This window comes from Sus scrofa, chromosome 9 (assembly GCF_054392235.1).
Source record: "Sus scrofa isolate SSC_HxYL_T2T_F1_AM1 chromosome 9, Sscrofa_HxYL_maternal_Yorkshire_Landrace_v2.0, whole genome shotgun sequence".
NCBI classification, from domain to species: Eukaryota; Metazoa; Chordata; class Mammalia; order Artiodactyla; family Suidae; genus Sus; species Sus scrofa.
This window is the reverse complement of record NC_139391.1, coordinates 137006674-137026465: the sequence shown is the minus strand read 5'-3', so window position 1 is coordinate 137026465 and position 19792 is coordinate 137006674. Positions and strand designations below refer to the sequence as shown.

Sequence of the window (19792 nt, the reverse complement as noted above, 5' to 3'; positions counted from 1 at the left end):
TTAAAAATAAAGCCCTACACAGAGAATGAAAACCACCCTGCTAATTACCTACATGCCAATTATCCCATGCACCAACTGCTGTTAATTACCTAATTGCTTGTCTGCAATACATCATTTAATTGCAGTGCATTTCCTCTGCTCTCCTAGAGATGAGCAAGAGGACCGATCGCCAGCCAGCACCTGGGAAGTGAGCTCCCATCCCCAGTGTGCAAGGAGCCTAGAGCCCAGGTGAAATGCTGATTCAAGAAAGGGTCTAGTTAGAAACGAAGGGGAGCCAAGCATGAACTCAGAACCTCCCGGACTGAAGGCGGAGGAAGAGGACGGGGTGGAGGGGGAGAAAAGGGACGAAGTCAGTGGTGGGTGTTTCCTCCAAGCACTGTGTCGCTTTTTGGTTTTTATGCACTTGAGCTTCTCAATGAACCTCGTTAGGAGGGACTTTTATTAGACCTTTTTCACAGATGAGGAAACCGAAGCTTAGAGCAGTTTAGTAACTTGCGCAGGGCACACAGCTTCTCAGGAGGCGTGCCAGGGTTCAAAGCTAGGTTCCGAACGCCAAAGGGGGTGCTTTTTTCAGTAACTTGCTAATATCATGGCCAGGTTAGCCTGCTGCCTGACCCAAGTGCAGGCATCGTGTCTGGCCAGCACACCCAGCAACGGTGTGGCTGCCACTTTGAGGGACAATCCCCATGTCTCTCAAGCTGGGACAGGATAGTGATTTACTGTACAATTTTCTGAGGGTGCTGGAGGATAGCAGAGGGCACTGAAGATATTTTGGAGACCATCTGTGACACCCTGAAAAGCCCACAGACAGGGAGACAGCAGGAGCCAAAGACTGCCAACGTGGGCAAAGCTGAGCACCAGGCTTAACCAAAGCCACCACTAGATGCGATGCTGCAAGACCCGGGGTGGGGGGGACACTTGCCATTTAGAATCCACCCCTTATGATCTGGGTGGCATTGGAAGAATGATTCTCTGCCCCATGGGGTCTGCGTTTCTTCCCTTGAGAAACGGGGTTGAGGCTGTAATGTCACGAGGCTGCTCTGAGGTTTTAATGAGCTGACCTAAAACACATACCTGACATTGTGACCTATCTGGAGTTGGTATGAATAGCATGCAAAGCTCCGCCTGCCTGCAGGAAAATGCCCGGCCAGCCCGGCACCCTAGGGAGCTGAGGGTCTGGGATGAGAAAGGTTCTACTTCCCCTTCTTGCCATGGACACTACCTGCCATCTCCCTCGGAGGAACCAGGAGGCTGCACTACCTCCATGACGCCCGGGTGACCAACCTCACGTGTCAGAACTTCATTTTCCCTCCATGAATGGACGAGGCCAAAATAATGAGTGAGCGCTGACTTCGCCACTGACAAGAGCGAAAGGGACAGTGAGGCCAGAGCGGCCAGCCCCTCGTCTGCTGCAACAGGTGCAGAGGCCTCTGGGATAATGTCCACCTCCCAGAACATGCTGCCAAGCAAGAAGGACATTGTGCAGAGCGAGTACCCTGTATACACAAAGGCAGAAACACGAGCAGGAAGAGGGTATCAAGTGGATAAAAGAAAATAATAACAACTCACCATTTAATTGAGCACGGACTCTGTTCCAGACTGTGTGTGCAGGAGCTTTGCAAGTATGTCCTCATTTAATCTTCGTAATTACCCTACATGCAGGCCTTTCCATCAGCCCCATTTTGCAGATGGGGAAGCATTTAGAGCTCGCAGAAGCACTAAGTGGCAAAGCAAGACGCAGGCTGAGATCTCTCCCGGCTCAGAGCCCACCAACAAAGAAAACCCAGGGTCAAAATTCTGGACTGGCCTTTGCTTCTGCCTGCTTAACACTTGGCTTGACCTCAGGTGTCTTTGGCGGAAGTCTTCCCTGAGTTGTGGCCTGAGAGCAGGTCTGAGGGCTAAAGGGATGCTCATACCTGGGGGTTGAAAGATAAAGGGGCGAGGTTTGGAATACAGAGGCCAGGGCCGGCCATGAAGCTGTGAGAAGCAAGAGAAACCCTACTTAAAGACTCACTTCTGCCTCCAGTTCTTCCTTTACTCATCCAGCTCTGTGACCTTTGAATAAAACATCCTATTTGTGAAATGAGGGCAGTGGGGAAATGGAGGGGACACGGGATGGTCCCTGCGGTACCTTCCAGCACAGAGGCCTTGCTGGGCCCTGGAGGATATCTACAGGACCAAACAACTGCCCGGCAGATGCCAAAGGCCCTGTGTTCTCAGGAATCTCTGCAAATAACACACTCAATTTCACCAAGATAGAAGCAGCCGCAAGAATACACTTTACTTGGCCAGAAAAAAATAGCTACAAGAATGATTCATGCATGTGATGTTCTCATCTTCCATGCCCTGTGTAACTAGGAATTAATTTTCAGAAGGACACAATGAGCAGCTACAATGAGTACATCCAAACGAGAAGCCTCTTTTTTTTTCTTCTGAGAAAAAGAATTCCTACCTCTTTGTATGAAGGATCCCATTCAAATTTTGGATCCATACCAGGCCCAAAGGCATCTGAGACTGGAAGGACATTTGAAGGTCATTTTTTTCCGGGCGCCACCTGCAGCATATGGAGGTTCCCAGGCTAGGGGTCCAATTGGAGCTAGAGCTGCCGGCCTGCACCACAGCCATAACCAACACCCGATCTGAGCTGCGTATGTGACCTACACCATAGCTCACGGCAATGCCAGACCCTTAACCCACTGAGCGAGGCCAGGGATTGAACCTGCAACTGAGGATTCATTTCCACTGCGCCACAATGGGAACCCTGAAGGTCATGCGCTTTGATTCTCTATTCGACTCCGAGTCTTCTCCAGGGTGCCTCTGTGGGGTCTCCAGGGGATGCCTCAATACCTCCCAGACGAGAAACCAGATACCACCCCAAGCTGCCCATGGCATTCAGGGCAGCTGCGATCCCTTCCAGGGTCTTAGACTGTCTCCTGCATTGGTTCCTCCTCTGTGCTCTGCGGCCCTGTGCCTCGGGCTCCTCTACAACAGCCCTGCAGACATGGGGTCCCCGGGTCTCCTCTTCACCAGCGCTGCCCATCGTTCTGCGCTTTTACCAAAACAAGCTGACCACGGACACGTTGTTTTTGCTGCTGGCTTCTTTTTAAAGACAGATTTACTTGATCCACAATTATTCCAAGATGATTACCCTCCAAATAACCCAAACTGTGCATTTTTTCCCCAACCTATATTATCAGAAACACTGAAAGCTGATTATAATCAACTTGCTTTCATAAAAAGAAGGAAATCAATCAAAACATAGATTTTAAGAGAACCCACTTGGCTAAAAGTATCAGCAAGCATTCCATGGTCCCAGATGAACAAGGAAGCTCCGTGAATACACGTTTCTTCACCACTGCTCAATCCCGCCGGGAATGTAAATGACCAGCTTTCCAATCCCAGGACCGTAAAATCATCTGGTCACAACCTCACATTATATGATGCGGATTCTGAGGCACAGAGATCTCTCCTCTTTCTCCTCGCCATCCCCGGGTGTATCCATAATTCCCTGTACTGGCGATACCAAGGCGCTGGTCATACCAAGGCCCCAAGCCCTTGCCCTCCCAGGTCTCTGGGCAGAGACTGACAAAGCAACGCAATTCAGGAAATTTAAAGGAAGTGGAAGTATACTGCTGGGGGAACCCAAGGACAGGGGTTTGGAACGCTATACCAAAAAAGTGGAAGACAAAGGGCTTTCCTTTCTCTGTGCCGTTACCCACACTTCCCCTCCAACTGGAACCCCTCTCTTTGGCAAACTCATCCGTTAAGAGTCAGCTCAGGAAGCACGAACCCCAACCCTTTCTCCCTGACCCCCCCTTAACTGCCCTCTTTATGATCCCATAACACCTGTACGAATCACATTTATTGTTCTCAGCATCATGCACCTCCCGGGTCAACCTTCGCCATTAGACTTGAAGTCCCTGGAGCTGGGGAACTGAATGTTACCTAGTTTTATCCATCTGGTCCAGTTCAGTTGGCATGAGTGGGTTTGATGAATGAACAAACAAACATTTCTGCAGAATCATAAGGGTTAACAGGAGTTTGTCACATGCAGAAGGAGAGAACAGAATGTCAGGCCAAGGAAACCCATGTGGAGACACAGCGCCCTGAAAGGGTGTGGCATGTGTACAGAGCTGTACGGGGGCCTGCTCGTGGGCGGAGCATTCTGGGTGGCAGAGGTGGGCAGGGGAGGAGGGGTTGGGGCTGGGGCTTGGGGGTTAAGTTTGGGCCAGCTGTGAAGAACCACATAAGAGGTGCTGGAGTGTGCAGACATTATCCTGCAGTTAGGGTGGGGAAAAAGTCTTTACAGAGAGCAATAACAGGACCCCACTGGTTTTCAAGGTCACCTAAGCAGCCCAGGAGAAAGCACTGCATTGAGGAGAGACACAAAGCGGGGGGCTGTGTTTGGAGGCTACTGTGTGGTCCGGGACACAGGGGAGGGTCTGGTCTGAGAGCTCAGGAAGAGCCCTGAGCAGGGAGCAAAGCACGGACTTGGGTTTGAGAGCTTAGGTGGAAGCCACAGGATTTGAGGAGTAAACCAAGCCAGGGAGAGGCATCCACAACCGTGCCCATGATGCTAGGATTTCTAACTGGGAAGCCCCGGGGCGACACAGCGTTAACAGAGACAGGGACCATGAGGAGAGGAACAGTGGGGGCAGTGGCGGCGGAGATCGAGAGGTCATTTCTGGAAAGATTCCTGTGACAGTCCTCCCAGATGGTTTTTCTATAGGTCAAGAGCTACCGTCTTAACTAAAGGCGATGAATGAAAGGAAAAAAAAAAATCAGTCATGAAAACCTAAAGAGTCCAGGACAAATATTTCAATCCTCACAGTGACAGATGGAGCAATTCCGATGATTTGAGGGCGAAAGAAACAAGTTCAGATGAGAAATCTTCCGGTTCTTAAAACTACTGATCATTTTCTCAGCCAGTTAAGTCGGCAGTTACATAAACAATATTCCTTCCCCAGACAATCAGATTCCATCTCTTCCTTATGTTCTGGACCCAACTGAATCGTGTTCATATCTTTCAACAAAAATTATTACCACTAGCTGGCTAATAGCCTCAGAGCATTTAGAGGGTCCTAGTTGCCCGGGAGAATTCAGTTTACCTTAATTAAGTGTCCCCGTCAACCATTTTGTTGACTAAGAACTTCATCTTTTACTCATCTTTTCCAAATAGTAGAAGGTCTAGTTTTTTTTTTTTTTTTTGGTCTTTTTGCCTTTCTGGGGCCACTCCCACAGCATATGGAGGTTCCCAGGCTAGGGGTCTAATCAGAGCTGTAGCCGCCGGCCTACACCAGGGACATAGCAACGCAGGATCCGAGCCGCATCTGTGACCTACACAGCTCATGGCAATGCCAGATCCTTAACCCACTGAGCAAGGTCAGGGATCAAACCCGCAACCTCATGGTTCCTAGTCAGATGCGTTAACCGCTGAACCACAATAGGAACTTCTTAGAAGGTCTAGATTTTGCAGAAGAAAAGCACACAGACACACTCCTGAACAAGTCCCTTCTGCACCAACATCCGTCTCTCATCCAGCAGCATCATTTTCGCTTTCATTTCACAGCAAAAGCTCCAAAGAGCACACAATGGATAGAACCTTTACAGAACCAATTGCTCCACTCAAACAGTGAAAGAACCTTCCTGGCCCGTGTGGTTCTCCTAAGTGCACAGAGACTGCTCTTGGTAGAAAAGAAACTGCAAGTGCCAGCTCACCCTCTTCCTCAAGTTGTAGGTGAGAATGAGGTTCCGGGAGAAGGAGTGGGAGAAGGCCGTGTAGAATTCCAGCACTTTCTGCAGGGCGTCCCGTTTGATCACATGCAGGTCACAGTAGGTCAAGGCCCTCACGTTGGCACAGGACTGGGCAAGGGTGGCTTCCTTCCAGAACACGTCTCCAAACACGTCCCCTTTCCCTGAGGAGAGAAAGCGTTGAAGAGGCAAGTGTCAGCAGGGAGGGTCTGGCCGTGGGGGCTGGCTTCCCGCTGTGTCCCAGAATTGACGTCCACTCAGCAATCCACAGCTCGGGCTCCCAAAAGGCAAGAATGATTTCAATTTGGACCTCAACAATACGCAATCTAGGAAACGTTAATAAAAACACCACGTGACACATGTCAGAATGTAACCAATAGCGTTGGGATCATCTGTTACCTCTTGAATATCCCACCCAACAGGGGGACCCTGTGTTGTTCTTTTTGTAAAAAAATTTTTACTATAATTGATGACAATGTCCTGTCAATTTCTGCTGTACGGCAAAGTGACCCAGTCGTGTATATATATATATATATATGTATATATATGTATGTATGTGTGTGTGTATATATATATATATACATTCTTTTTCTCACGTTATTCTTAATCACCCTCAGTTTTCCAAAACCCCAACCCTGATGTCATCATATTCTTATTTTTCGTCTGTCTCCCAACACGAGCCTCCTTGTGTCTCATGCCTTCACTAACACAGTGCCGGGCGCACAGCTGGGGTTCTTGCAGTATCTGCAGGCAAGAGAGCAGCGAGGGAAGAGGGCGAACCGAGGCTGTGTCAGGGTGGCTGAGCGGCGAACATTAGGCTGCCACGGGAGGGTGTGGACCCTGCCCTGGGAGCCGGAGAGCAGGCAGTGTCTCCTCTGCTCAGGATGATGCACCGGGGAGACGTCAGGCAGGAGTGGCGCTCCGCCTGTCTCCTCCTCTGTCCACCGCCCCGAGGCTTGGGAGCACGTGTCCATTCCTCGCTCTCTCTCCCAAACCTCCTTCCACGGTCCTCCCCTGGCCAAATGCCCTCCTGACGGTGTACAATTATGGGCCCCATATAAATGGCATCTCCAGGCCCCTCTATGCCGAGTATTCCACACGACGAGTAAGTCAACAGAATACCAATCCCACATAGCCATATTCTGGGTCAAACCTCGACCCATCTCCTCTAACTATCTGCTTTTCACACCTAGGGCTATTATTCCTCCTACCTTTCCCAGAGAGCAGTGTTTTAACATATGTCTAATGCAAAGCTAAATTCATTCCTGGCACAGCCTCCGGTTATAAATAACTTGAAATGTTGTTTCTCTTGCCTCTAAATTTTCAGCACAGATAAACACAAATTTGATTCCCCCGAGAGCCAGAGAGGAGGATTGGGGGGGGGGGGGGGAACGATGCTACAAAACCAAAAACCAATCTAACAAGCCTCAAGAGGGCTGCCAGCCCAGCACCCAGCTCAGCCACACTTGGCAGCTGGAACCCAGGTACCCGTGTCTCAGAGCAACTCAGAGGGCAGCTGTCTCTGTAATTCAGGGCAAGGAGGCAAAGAGACTCTTAAGCCCCTGGACAGAACTTGGCCTTCGCTCGAACACCAAAAAGCGTCCACTCTAAGTACACAAGGTACTCCACGGGTCACAGCCCTCCACGCCGGGCACCTCCACACCGTGAGCCGAAAAGCCAGTGAACTGGACACGCTGCTTCACGGTTCTCTACATGTTTGTGAAAGAACACTCAGTTCTAACTCATCAAGGTGGTCTCGCTGACTCGACACGAGTAGGATACATGGGGTAGCTTTTAGGTAAATATGCCTTTAACACTGTGTATTTCAATTCCCTTCCTAGATGCTTCTCAAACATCTGTGACATGAGTGGGCGAGGTGGGCAGGGCCAGGGAAGGGACTGCTGCTCTCCGTGGGAACACCACCTGCTTCCGTGGAGACAGGCTCCCTCAGCGTGTGCTCCCGAGCACAGAGTCCTCCCCGACGAGGCCAGCCTCACCACATGCCTCATACATGCAGAGCCTTCGATTACCTCTCCACGTGCCCTGCGACGGCTCTCACGCGTTCGTATGTACGTAATCCTAGTCTCCTAGAGAATGCTCTCTTTCTGACACTCAATAGGGCAGAGAGTCAGAAAAGGGACCCTATCCATACACTGCAACTCACATCAAGAGGTGAAGCCTGGGAGTTCCCGTCTTAGCGCAGCGGAAACAATCCGACTAGAAACCATGAGGCTGCAGGTTTGATCCTTGGCCCCGCTCAGTGGGTTAAGGATCCGGCATTGCCATGGGCTGTGGTGGAGGTCGCAGATGCGTCTAGAATCTGGCATGGCTGTGGCTGTGGCGTAGGCAGGCAACGACAGCTCTGATTAGACCCCTAGCCTGGAAACCTCCATAAGCTGCGGGTATGGCCCTAAAAAAAGACAAAAGACAAAAAAAAAAAAAAAAAGAGAGAGATGAAGCCTAATTCCCTTTCCTTGAATCTCAAGTCACTTTGGTCCCCTTGCCTTCACCAGTGGAATGTGGCAGAAGTGAAGTTGTGGGATTTTTGGGCGAGGTCCTTGCAGCTTCTGTCCGGCTGTCTGGGAACATATATCCTAGGATGCTCCCTCTTGGACCCAACAGTCAGGATTTGAGAACAAACCACACGAGAGGTTCACATACAAGTGTTTTGTGGGACAGCCCGGCTGACTTCTCAGCTGACAGCCCAGCTCTGGCTGCCATGTAAGTAAGACAACCTGGCCATCCAGCCCAGTTGCGCCTTCAGATGACAGCAGCCCTGCCAGTGCTGGACTGTAAACACACATGGCACGTTCAAGAGAGAAACAACCAGCTGAGCCAAACACCCATGGAATAATGAGAAACCATTTAAGCCACTAAATTTAGGAGTGGTTTGTTAGGAAAAACAGATGACCAGAACACAGAGAGTCACGGACCTCCAGGCTGAGATAGAGGCCCATGAGAAATTACCTAATTGTTTACCTAATATTCCAGCAAATCATCCCCGTTCTAAGCTGACACGCCACTCCCTTCCCTGAAATAATGAGCCAAGAAAGAGCAAGGAGCGGCTCTAATGGGAAGTCTCCTGATGAGCATTTTGACCAGCAGGCAAAGAAAATTTACAAGTTCTGCAGCCTCCTACTGAGATCAAAGGTGGTATAACTAACCCAGGACCACGGAGAGTAAACCACTGGTAATCTTGCCTGACAATTTATTAAGATTACTCCATTTAAGCAACCTAAGTGTCCAGCAACAGATGAATGAATAAAGAAGGTGTGTGTGTGTGTGTGTAATGGAATACTACTCATCCATAGAAAAGAATGAAATTTTACCATTTGCAGCAACATGAATGGACTTGGAGGGTATTATGCTAAGTGAAGTAAGTCAGAGTAAAATAAATACTGCATGATAGCACTTACATGTGGAATATAAAAAAATACGAATTAGTGAATAAAACAAAAAAGAAGCAGACTCATAGATATAGGGAACAAACTAATGGTTACCAGTGTGGAGAGGGAAAGAGGGAGATGCAGTATATGAGTAGGGGGTTAAGAGATACAGACTGATGTGTATAAGATAAGGATGTATTGTACAACATGGGGAATAAAGCAAATATTTTATAATAACCATAACTGGAATATAACCTTTAAAATTGCGAATCACTGCACTGTATACCTGTAACATAATACTGTATATCAACTACACTTCAATTTAAAAAAAGCTACAAAAGCAGACTCTCAGATGGGGAGCACAGACTTGTGGTTGCCAAGGGGGAGAGGTGGTGGGAGAGGGAAGGACTGGGAATTTAGGATTAGCAGAGGCAAACTCTTCTATACGCTTGGATAAGCAACAAGGGCCTACGGTACAGCACAGGGAACTACAGTCCATATCCTGTGATAAACCACAATGGAAGTGAGTGTGAAACAATGTATATAAAACTGAATCACTTTTACTATACAGAAAAAATTAACATAACATTGTAAATCAACTGGACTGTAATCAAATTTTAAAAATTTAAAAATTAAATTTTTAATTTTAATTTGATTAATTTAATTTAATTTTTAATTTAAAATTTTAATTTTAAAAGCTATAGAAAAATGTATGAGGGGAAAATTACTGAAGATACAAAGTGGGGAAACGTGGGTTCATTAGCAATGTAGTCATTACGTTCCCATGTAAATAAAATGTTTACGTCCCATAAAAATGGACATAATAAAAACACTCAATGGAAATACATCAAAAAAATTGTGTTATCTGGAGATGGGTAAGTAGATTTACAAACTGTGATTTTCCTTGTTTACGCTTTTACTCAATTAAAGCGAAATATTTTGTAAACAGAAAAAATATTACTTCATTTAAACAAAACCCAACAGGTGAACATTATGCTTCTCAAATGAACTAGGAGTCATCTTTCTAATTATAAAAGCACGTATAAAATCCTTATAGGTATTTAACATGAATTTATCTGTAAAAATCCAGTTACTAAACAACTCTTCAAGGGGATATCTACTGCACACAACAAAGTGTAACCATACTGTGGTTCCAATATGTCAGGAAATAAATCAAGGGCATGTTTATTTATTTATTGTCTTTTTAGGACCCAGGCTAGGAGCTGAATCAGAGCTGCAGCTGCTGGCCTACACCACAGCCACAGCAACACTGGGTCTGAGCCACATCTGTGACCTACACCACAGCTCACGGCAACACCCGATCCTTAACCCACTGAGCGAGGCCAGGGATTGAACCCGCAAGATCATGGATCCTAGTCAGATTCATTTCCCCTGAGCCACAACGGGAACTCCTCAGTACCTCTTTAGAAATGACACTCCCTTTGTGAAAAGTTTTCCAATCCAAGGTTTTGACAAAAACAATAAATGGAGACTAGTTCCTACGACGAAAAGTATTTCACGGTAAGATAATCATGATTAATCTGTAGGGCCTAGGAAGTCTCAGTGTTGTCATAGCTTGCATCTGATTTTCAACCCCGGTTGAAAATCATACCCTCTTTCTTCCTGTCAAGACAGCCTCTCTGGTATAAATGATCTGTGAGGGAGACTGAAGAATGTGGTGTCTGAGGACCTGTCGAATCCGCGACAAACTCAGGACTGTTCTGGTCAATGAGAAATGTATTTATGACACACATAACTTGGGAAAACTGTCAGAGGAAGGGACGCAGAGCCGCTGGCGGCTGCCTGGAAGTTACACACATCGCTGGATTGACGCCCTTCCAGGTCAGGCTTACAAATCCGAGGCCAGGACAAGCCCTACACACACAACCAGCTCGTGTCCCCTGGTGCCAAATGATCATTCAATGAAGAACAAAAGGTACCTTGATACTCACTGATCAAACGTCTGCAGGTCACTAGCTTATTGATTTATTCATTACACTGAGACTATATTTTAAGTGGATGTTCTGAGCTGGGGAGGGGGAAAAAGGAAGAAAAGTTGGGGTGGGGGTAAAGGAAAGGCAGTCCAGTTCGAACACCAAGCCAACAGCCCCTGGATAATTATGGCTCCTGGCCCTCCCACCCCACGTCAGCCGCAGCTGTCTTTACTGTGCCTCTACTGCAGCTGTGGACAACGCAGAGGCGGGAGCAGGGCTAAGGTGGCACCGGGAGAGGGAGAGGAGATCTCTGCAAGGGGAGGAAACCAGCACCCCTGGACAACTGGTGTAACGAGGGCCAGAGGCTGGAACAGGTGTTTAAGGAGCCTGAAGAGGGGAGGCAGGTGGGAGTGGGGGGTTAAAGACAGGTGATCAGGAACATACAAGAGGTGCTGGGATGGGGGCCCTGGGGAGACCAAACAGCCTTCACGAATGCTGATGAGCTTCAAGGGAGCAATCTGCTCCGAAGGGGACAACCACGTTTGGAATTCTCCAGAAAAATCCCTGTCTATTCAAAGGCCAGCGCTGAGTGAACTTGGCAGGCCAGAGGGCCAGAGCACAATGACACGCCCACCTGCTTCTCCTCACATTCAGACCTTCATGCAGCTCTTGGCAGGCCCTGTTCTGGATGCTGAGGTTTAACTGTGCAATGACAGATGCAGTGCAGTGAAAGGCAGACTCAGGTGATTGTAACACATTAGGGGCGGTGATGGGGAGCGGACACGAGGGGTACCCAACTCCAGCTCACGGGGAAGGAAGGGACAATAGAGAGTCTGAGCTGAGAGGCGTGGACCAAAGTTGCCATTCGAGGCCTCTTTACCTGGACAGCTGGCTCTAGGAGAGAAAAACAAGTTTCTCTCCTGTCTAAACTTTCTGAGTTTTGTTGGGGCTCAGGAGTCCACGGTCCAGTGGAGCAGAGCAGTATGTTGTGTTGGGCTCATGGTGCTTTTCTTCAGCAGCTCCAGGAAGAAGCCTGGGCTTCTGTGTCTGCAGGATCAGGCAGTAACATGACTACGGAGGTTCTGGGAGACATTCAGAGCAAAAGCTCCAGTGACTTGTGCTAAACACCTTGGTGGTACCCACCCACCTCCCAGACCACCTCACACTGTGGACCAGGAAGCCGCGATCTACTGAGAGGTCCCTGTGCATCAGGCCAGGTGCTCCAGGGACCCTGCTTCAGGCACGCACCTGGCACCTCATGCCAAAGGTGCTGAAGTCCAGGCTCTGAAGCTTATTTTAGAATATTTAACTCTCACGCATGCTTTTATGGCTGTTTCCCTTGCACTGTCTGAGACCACGGGGAAGAGGAGGTGAGCAGAGCTCTCACGCCTTGTAAATTCTGCCTCCTCTTATCTGTGATGAAGCCACAAAGCCCTTCATCTTGTTCTTACTGGGAAGAAAAAAAAAAAAAAAAAGGTAAGGGCTGCTGGCAGTCTGCGACCTCTGTTTCATCTGCTGCAGTTGAGAGACGGGAGTGTGTACATTAAAGACAGACAACCACTGTGGAAATCTCATCAATTTGCCTTCCCGTCCAAGCCATGAAGATCTACTACTAGGAATAAAGCCTCGAGCTGTAAGTGCCAGATCACATCGGATTGTGTCACGGTGTCGGGGGCTGAGCCAACATGTTTTATTGGATTTCTCTGGTCAACAAAGGAGGCAGGGACTGAAGATGCTCAGGATGCTGTGGCTCCAAGGTGAGACATGCAGTTCACCCCTACTTTTCGGAGGGGCATCTCCTTCTAGCAAGGTTTGGTCTCATGTTAGATTTTGCAGAGAGCTCAGAGCTGTTCCAGAAACCTTTGTTTTCTTTTGAAATTAGTACAAAGGAGAGCCACTGTCCTGCCCCTCTGCAAACCACCTCTGTGTGACGGATGGGGCATCCGTGCGCATCACCTCGGGCCAGTGAAACCCACACGAGGACCTGTAATGTCATATGCCAGGTCCGAGGTGAACCGCCTCTTACTCTCCCAGGCAGCTATTCGTCCCAAAGGTGGGGTGACATCTCATCCTTTTGCACACAGTTCAATCCTGTTCAGCAATTTGGCCCAGCTTATCATGGATCAGGCAGTGTCCCAGTGATTAAGGGAGATAGAACAAAAGGCTAGGATATCACCCCTATGTTCAAGTGGCTGACAGCATAAGGAGGCAAAACTTACATGTGTCTACCAATGATCTTCAAACAACTGCAAGTGTAATACCAACATATGTGGGCGGCTGGTCGAGGCAGGACGACAGAGATTACATAGAGAAAATGGGAATGGAGCTGGCCTTCTGTGGTGAGGTGAGAGATTTCAGATACATGAAAGAGATGGATAATCCTTCTGAACAGCAGAGGGAAGAGTTGGATGGTTGGGAATGGAGAGAGCTGGTGTGGGATTTGGTTCTCCTTTCTTTCATGGCTCGATTTCTTGATGGTGTTATTTACACCGTCTCCACGCTCTGATAAGGGGAACCATGTGTCCTAGTCCTGACGTTTCCTGCGGGGAAGGCAGCTCCAGCGGCACCACACTCCACGCCTCTGTGCCTCCTGTGCTGATGAGTTTGGAAGCAGACCTTGCACATGTGCAGGCCAGCCCCTTCCCTCTCCTCGGGATCTGCCTGCTGGAAGCTTGTCCTCTCAGGCTCTCTGGCCACCAGAGCTACAGGGCAGACCCTCAAAGTTGTAGGCTTGTGCTGGTCAGCAACACCAGGGTAGATCTAAGTCTGAGGCTCCACACTAGAAAGCCTTCATGGACACAAATAGAATGCATATTCTCCAATATTAGCTTTATCGCAAAAAAATAAAAGGTATTATTTTGACTGGTAGCTATCTTACTTAGTGTCTCTCTCTCGGTTCATAACTCTGGGAGAGACCCCATGCAAATTACAAAGCAACCATGAACTCAGCCCCCACAGTTCTTCATTTCTTAAGCCTCTCTAATCTTGCTCGTGACCCTATACTCAGCACTACTCTCATCATGATCAATAAGAACTCTTTTCCTGATAACAGCCTAAAAGATATTTTTCAGTCCTCAGAGTGTTAACGTCTTTGATTCTAACATATACTTAAGTTGATTAGCATTTTTTAGCTTCGAAGTCAAGAGTGTGTCTTACAACCAGGGATATGTCACAGTTTAATGGGCAGCATTGTTTCTTAGGGGCCATGGAACACCGGTGTGTCTTACAGTCATGGCATCCTCCAGTCCCTGAGACATGGTTCCGCAGCGTTTGAAAATGCCCTGTTCCGCCTCTCCTTGGCTTCTGTGACATCCCACTCTCCAGGTCTCACCCCTCTGGCATTCCACCTCGGGCTCCCATTAACACAGCTAATGTCCTGTATTAACTGGTATTCGGGGCTCTGCTCTGACTGTGTTGTTCGTGGCCTCCTCTCTCTCCTTAGATATCCTCAGCCTCTTTCCTGGCTTCAACTGCCACCTGGATCATGATGATGCCCAGGTCTATACCTCAAGCTTTAATGTGAGTACAGAATCTCCCACTGGACACTTGAACTTAGCTCAAATCCACAGTTTGCAGCATGGAACCAGTCCTGCTCCCGGGTACACCTGCTCTTCTTCCCGTGATTCCCCTCCCTGTGAGAGTTGTCCAAATCATTCCAGACTCCACGCTCTTGCTTATGTCCATTTTTACTAAATGAGCGAGCTTTGACAATTTTACCCATCAAATATCTCTTGGGTCTACTTTTCCCCATTTCCACTGCTGTTCTACGTCAGCTCAGGCCACTCTCAGCATCTTCCTCACTGGTCTCCCTGCCCACTGTCCATTCTCTTTTCAGCAGCCAGGATGATCTTTCTGAACACAAATGCAATTCTGTCACTCTTTTCCTTTAAAGCCTTTGCATATGATCCAGCAATCCCACTCCTGGGCATATATCTGGACAAAACTTTCATTCAAAAAGGTACATGCACCGTATGTTCACTGCAACACTATTCACAATAGCCAAGACATGGAAACAACCTAAGTGTCCATTGACAGATGAATGAATTAAGAAGATGTGGTACATACATAAAATGGAATTCTTCTCAGACATAAAAAAAGAACAAAATAATGCCGCTTGCAGCAACATGGATGCAACTAGAGATTCTCATACTAAGGCAAGTCAAGTCAGAAAGACAAATACCATATGGTATCACTTATATGTTGAATCTAAAATTTGGCACAAATGAACCTATCTACACAACAGAAACACTCACAGACATGGACAGACTTGTGGTTGCTGGGGGCGGGGGTGGATGGGAGTTTGGGGTTAGCAGATGCGCACTATTACATTTGGGATGGATGAACGATGAGGTCCTCCTGTACCACACAGGGAACAATATCCACCTCTTGGAATAGACCATGATGGACGATAATATGAGAAAAAGAATGTATTTGTTTATATAAAACTGGGTGCCTAGACTCTACAGCAGAAATTGATACAATACTGTAAATCAACTATACTCTAATTTAAAATAAAGTCTTTGCAGATGCTGCCCCATCTGCCTGGAATAGTCTCTCTTTAATCCTCTAACAACCCCCACCACCGCTGCACCTGGTGGAATTCAGTTCCTCATGGAAGTCTCAACTCAGATATCACCTCTGTCAGGAAGCCTTCCTTGATTTCTCTGGACTGAGCTGGATCAGATGCCTGTCTAACAAGCTCCCATATCATCCTGTTCTTACTCCTATTACCACTCTTGGCACTATATTATAGAAGTGAAACTGCATATTCACTGGTCTGTCTTTCTGGTGAGGCTGGTAGCTCTATGCTAGGTGTGTCTGTCTGGCCCACTGTTATATCCTAATCCCCAGCGCTACACCTGGCATGTTTGTGGAATGAACAAATCAATCTATCAATGAAAAGATGAATCTTCTGAGTGGAACAATATAAGGTGGGCCAGGATTTGGAAGACTAAGAATGCCTTAGGATGGATGACTTTGACAACAGGACTGGTCCTCAGTCTGCATGCAAGAACCTGGGCTTCCTCAGGTAGCTACATTGTCAGCCTGACTCCAAAGGAATTTGCTGACCTGCTCAGAAACACTCCCGTAATTCACTCTGATCCAGCTTAATGCTGAGCTGAAAATTTATGGACGAATTTAAAAAGAAGAAATAAAAATGATGGATGTTAGAAATTACACTATGATACAAATGCCCTCTTTAAAGGCATTAAAATTTCACCCAAATATATGTCACCAGCCTTTCTGCAGAGAGACTATCCTGAGCTTGAGCAAAAGAGGCTGGCATCGCCCTCTGACTGGAGGACCACACATGAAAACGGATCCATTAAACCTATAGCTTGGAACATCATGACAATTCTCCTTCTGTTCTTCACAACTGCAATCGGATAAAATTAAATTAGCGGAGTGCCTCTCCACTAAGAAAACAGATCACAGATCTTCCACTGAAAGCAGGTGATCATTTTCTAAAATTGCTACAGATAAGAAGTAAAAATGGACTTAGTTGCCCCCATTTGTTTTTAAAAGGATATTTGGCTATTGCAGAAAATAACTGAAATGTATTGAAAGTAGAAAGTGTAAGGCGACTTCGGCATTCCAAGAATGATGCCAAATGACCCCCTTTCTGGTGGATTATGCACTTATCTACTATGAGATACATTTCTTCTCCGGAGATTCCTTGTTTGTGATACAATTCTATTTTTGGTTTGCAGTTATTCTGAAGTTTTGATATGAGTCTATATATATATGAGGTTGTTTTAAGTTGTTGTTCTCCTAATTGCAAGTTCATTTCCAGTGTCCTACATTTGTACCCACCTCTTCTCATGATTTCTGATTTTGGTGGTATAATTGTACACGGATGATTTCACATCTTTACTGAATATATACCTTTACTGGTGAGCCTTGTCATTTGTGGAATTTTTGTTTCCTGCCTCGTTCTTGGAATGCTGAAGTCTTCTTACATCTGATTCTGATCTCCTCTCCATCAAAGAATTTAGATAATAATAATTAAATAATGCAATTGTACAATTAAATAATATAGTTCTACAATTGTATTAATAACCATTTATCTCCACGGTACAATGTAAGGTCTATAATGTCTTGTTTACCACATCACCTAGAATGGTGTAATGCCTATATTAAAGAATCAATAAGATGTAACAAATTGTGAGGATATATACAGTTACACTGTTTTTTAACCAATTTATGCATTTTATATTTTACTTATTTTCAGAGAGTATATTATTTTTGTTACTCTTCCCAGTTAAGTTATTCCTTTTATTAGGCTATATAAAATATTTAATGGTATATAAGGTTTTCTTTATAAATTTTGGTTGTATAATATAACAATTTTAATATAATGCTAATTTTTAAAGAAAAATTGAAATGTAATAGATAATACTAAATAGTCAGGATGAAAGCCATACAAAATGGGATAAAGTATAGAATAAATTTCCTATTTGTCTCAGCATATTTTCCATTCCACTTCTCTAGAGGGAGTCACTTAATCTGTTTCTTAAGATCCATGGTATAATAATCTGTGTGAATGTAATTGTGTTTAAATGTATGTATTTTATTCTGCAAAAAATAAAAATAAGAAATAATTTGAAAGGGGAAAAAAAAAGAAAGTATCAGCTCTTGGGAGCACCGCTGAGAAAGCTTCAGTTACCACTGTGGCACACACTGTTCATCTTTCTCCCACTCACATCCCTTTTATGTAGCTAAGGTTACTATGGAGAGGTCTATATCCTGCTTGTTTCCTCCACTTAACAGTATATTTGAAACATTTTGCATTCCAATAAAACTTCTTATATCATCATCGCTTTTTTTTGTTGTTGTTTTTTTTTTTTGTCTTTTGTCTTTTGTCTTTTTAGGGCCGCCCCCATGACATGTGGAGGATCCCAGGCTAGGGGTCGAATCGGAGCTGCAGCTGCCAGCCTACGCCAGAGCCACAGCAATGTCAGATCCGAGCCATGTCTGTGACCTACACCACAGCTCACGGCAAGGCTGGATCCTTAATCTACTGAGCACGGCCAGGCATCGAACCCTCAGTCAACCTCATCTTTCCTGGTCGGATTTGTTTCTGCTGCACCACGATGGGAACTCCTGCAAACCCATTTTTTAAATTGCTTAAGCAAAAACAGAATTAGGAAGGAGGGCCCCAGCCCCACCTTCTCTCAATCAGGTAATGCATGCATTACCTGATACAAATGTTTTTGCATTTCTGCAGTTTTAGATTATTCATCCTATAGCTCCCTGCTGGGAGTGTGGATTTAACATAATTGCTTCTGTTGATGGAACAGCCACATGAATATTAACGTTGGTTGAAGTGTTTAGAGAGAGACACTTAAACACAGCTTCCTCCCCTTGGCTGAGCATGTGCAAGAGACCTTCTATGGCTCAGTAACGCTCACCCCCACAACTTCAGCAAGTTCCCTGGGGGGCGATGCGGAGCAAGGACATGGGGCCATCTCCCTCCTTCCCTCACAGGACTCTTGGGAAGCATCTCCGTGAAGGATCTGCCCTCTCCACTCTAACATAAAGAGAACCCACCCACGGTTGTTGCCGTTCTGTAAACCACTGTGAGGTAAGCCACTCTATCTTCATCGTCTAGCCAACCTCCTTGTCAAGAACTGTTTGAGGAGTTCCCAACGAGGCGCAGCAGTAACAAACCCGACCAGCATCCTCGGGGATGCCAGTTCAATCCCCAGCCTCAGTCAATGGGTTAAGGATCCGGCGTTGCCATGACCTGTGGCGTAGGTCACAGACGTATCTCAGATCCAATGTGGCTGTGGCACAGGCCAGCAGCTGCAGCTCTGATTTGACCCCTAGTCTGGGAACCTTCACATGCTCTGGGTGAAGAAAAGGAAAGGAAAGGAAAAGGAAAGGAAAGGAGAAGGGAAAGGAAAAAGGAAAGGAAATGAGGAAAGAAAAAGTGTTTGAAGGAGGGTTGGGGAGTACTGACTAAAATCAATGTCTTTTTTCTCTCTGATTAGATCAAGAAATAACAAAAGAAATGCTCTCAAGACTTCTTTTTGAAAATAAAACGTTATTCTTTCAAATTGCATCTAATAGCTAAAAGGATGGGTGCAACTTGGAACAATGCTTTCTCAAGACCTACTTTAAAATTCTCAACAATTTTTCCTGATTTTGAAAGTGGCATATGCTCTTTGAAAGGAGACTTGAAAGATGAACAGATATAATGAAAAGAAAATGAGTATTTCTTGGGGCCTCCAAAACCAAAGTCATCAACTCTGTGGTGGTAGAGACGTTTGTGGGTTTTTACCTCCCCGTGTTTCTCCCCACACAGCTGAGATTAGACTGCAGTGTAAGACTGTATTTTACTGACTTTACTTATCGAAGAGTTTCTAACATCCTTTCAAACTCCTCGTGAGCTTTTTGAATGACTCCATTCTCTCTCCTTTGAAAACTCTCCCAAATCCTTGGTCATTTACAAGAACATTCATGTGTGCTCAGGGCACCTGATGTTTATTTTTCTTAAGTCCTATACCTTCCTCTGAATCCTAAATCTCTGTCTTGAGCCCTGGCTTCTTTTCCCAGTTCTGGACCAGCCATTCTGAGTAGCTGTTGAACCTGGATACCCCAGTGGCCTTTACATACAAGTCAAAACCGAGCTCGTTACTTTTCTCTTTGCCCGTCTCTGCCTTCCGACTTGGCCTTCTCCCGTCGCAGATGCCTCCGTCTCTCCCACCCCCAGATGTC

At 46.4% G+C, this 19792-nt stretch overlaps 1 protein-coding gene across 4 annotated transcripts in view; it reads right to left on the bottom strand.

Annotated features, from left to right (window-relative positions):
- KCNH1 (potassium voltage-gated channel subfamily H member 1) overlaps positions 1 to 19792 on the bottom strand; it is a 380749-nt gene that overhangs the window by 90627 nt on the left and 270330 nt on the right. For all 4 annotated transcript variants that reach the window (XM_084978106.1, XM_021063876.2, XM_084978109.1 and 1 more), the window contains one exon: positions 5719 to 5915. In XM_084978106.1, coding sequence (XP_084834232.1) covers positions 5719 to 5915 — 197 coding nt within the window. The remainder of the gene's footprint in view (positions 1 to 5718; positions 5916 to 19792) is intronic.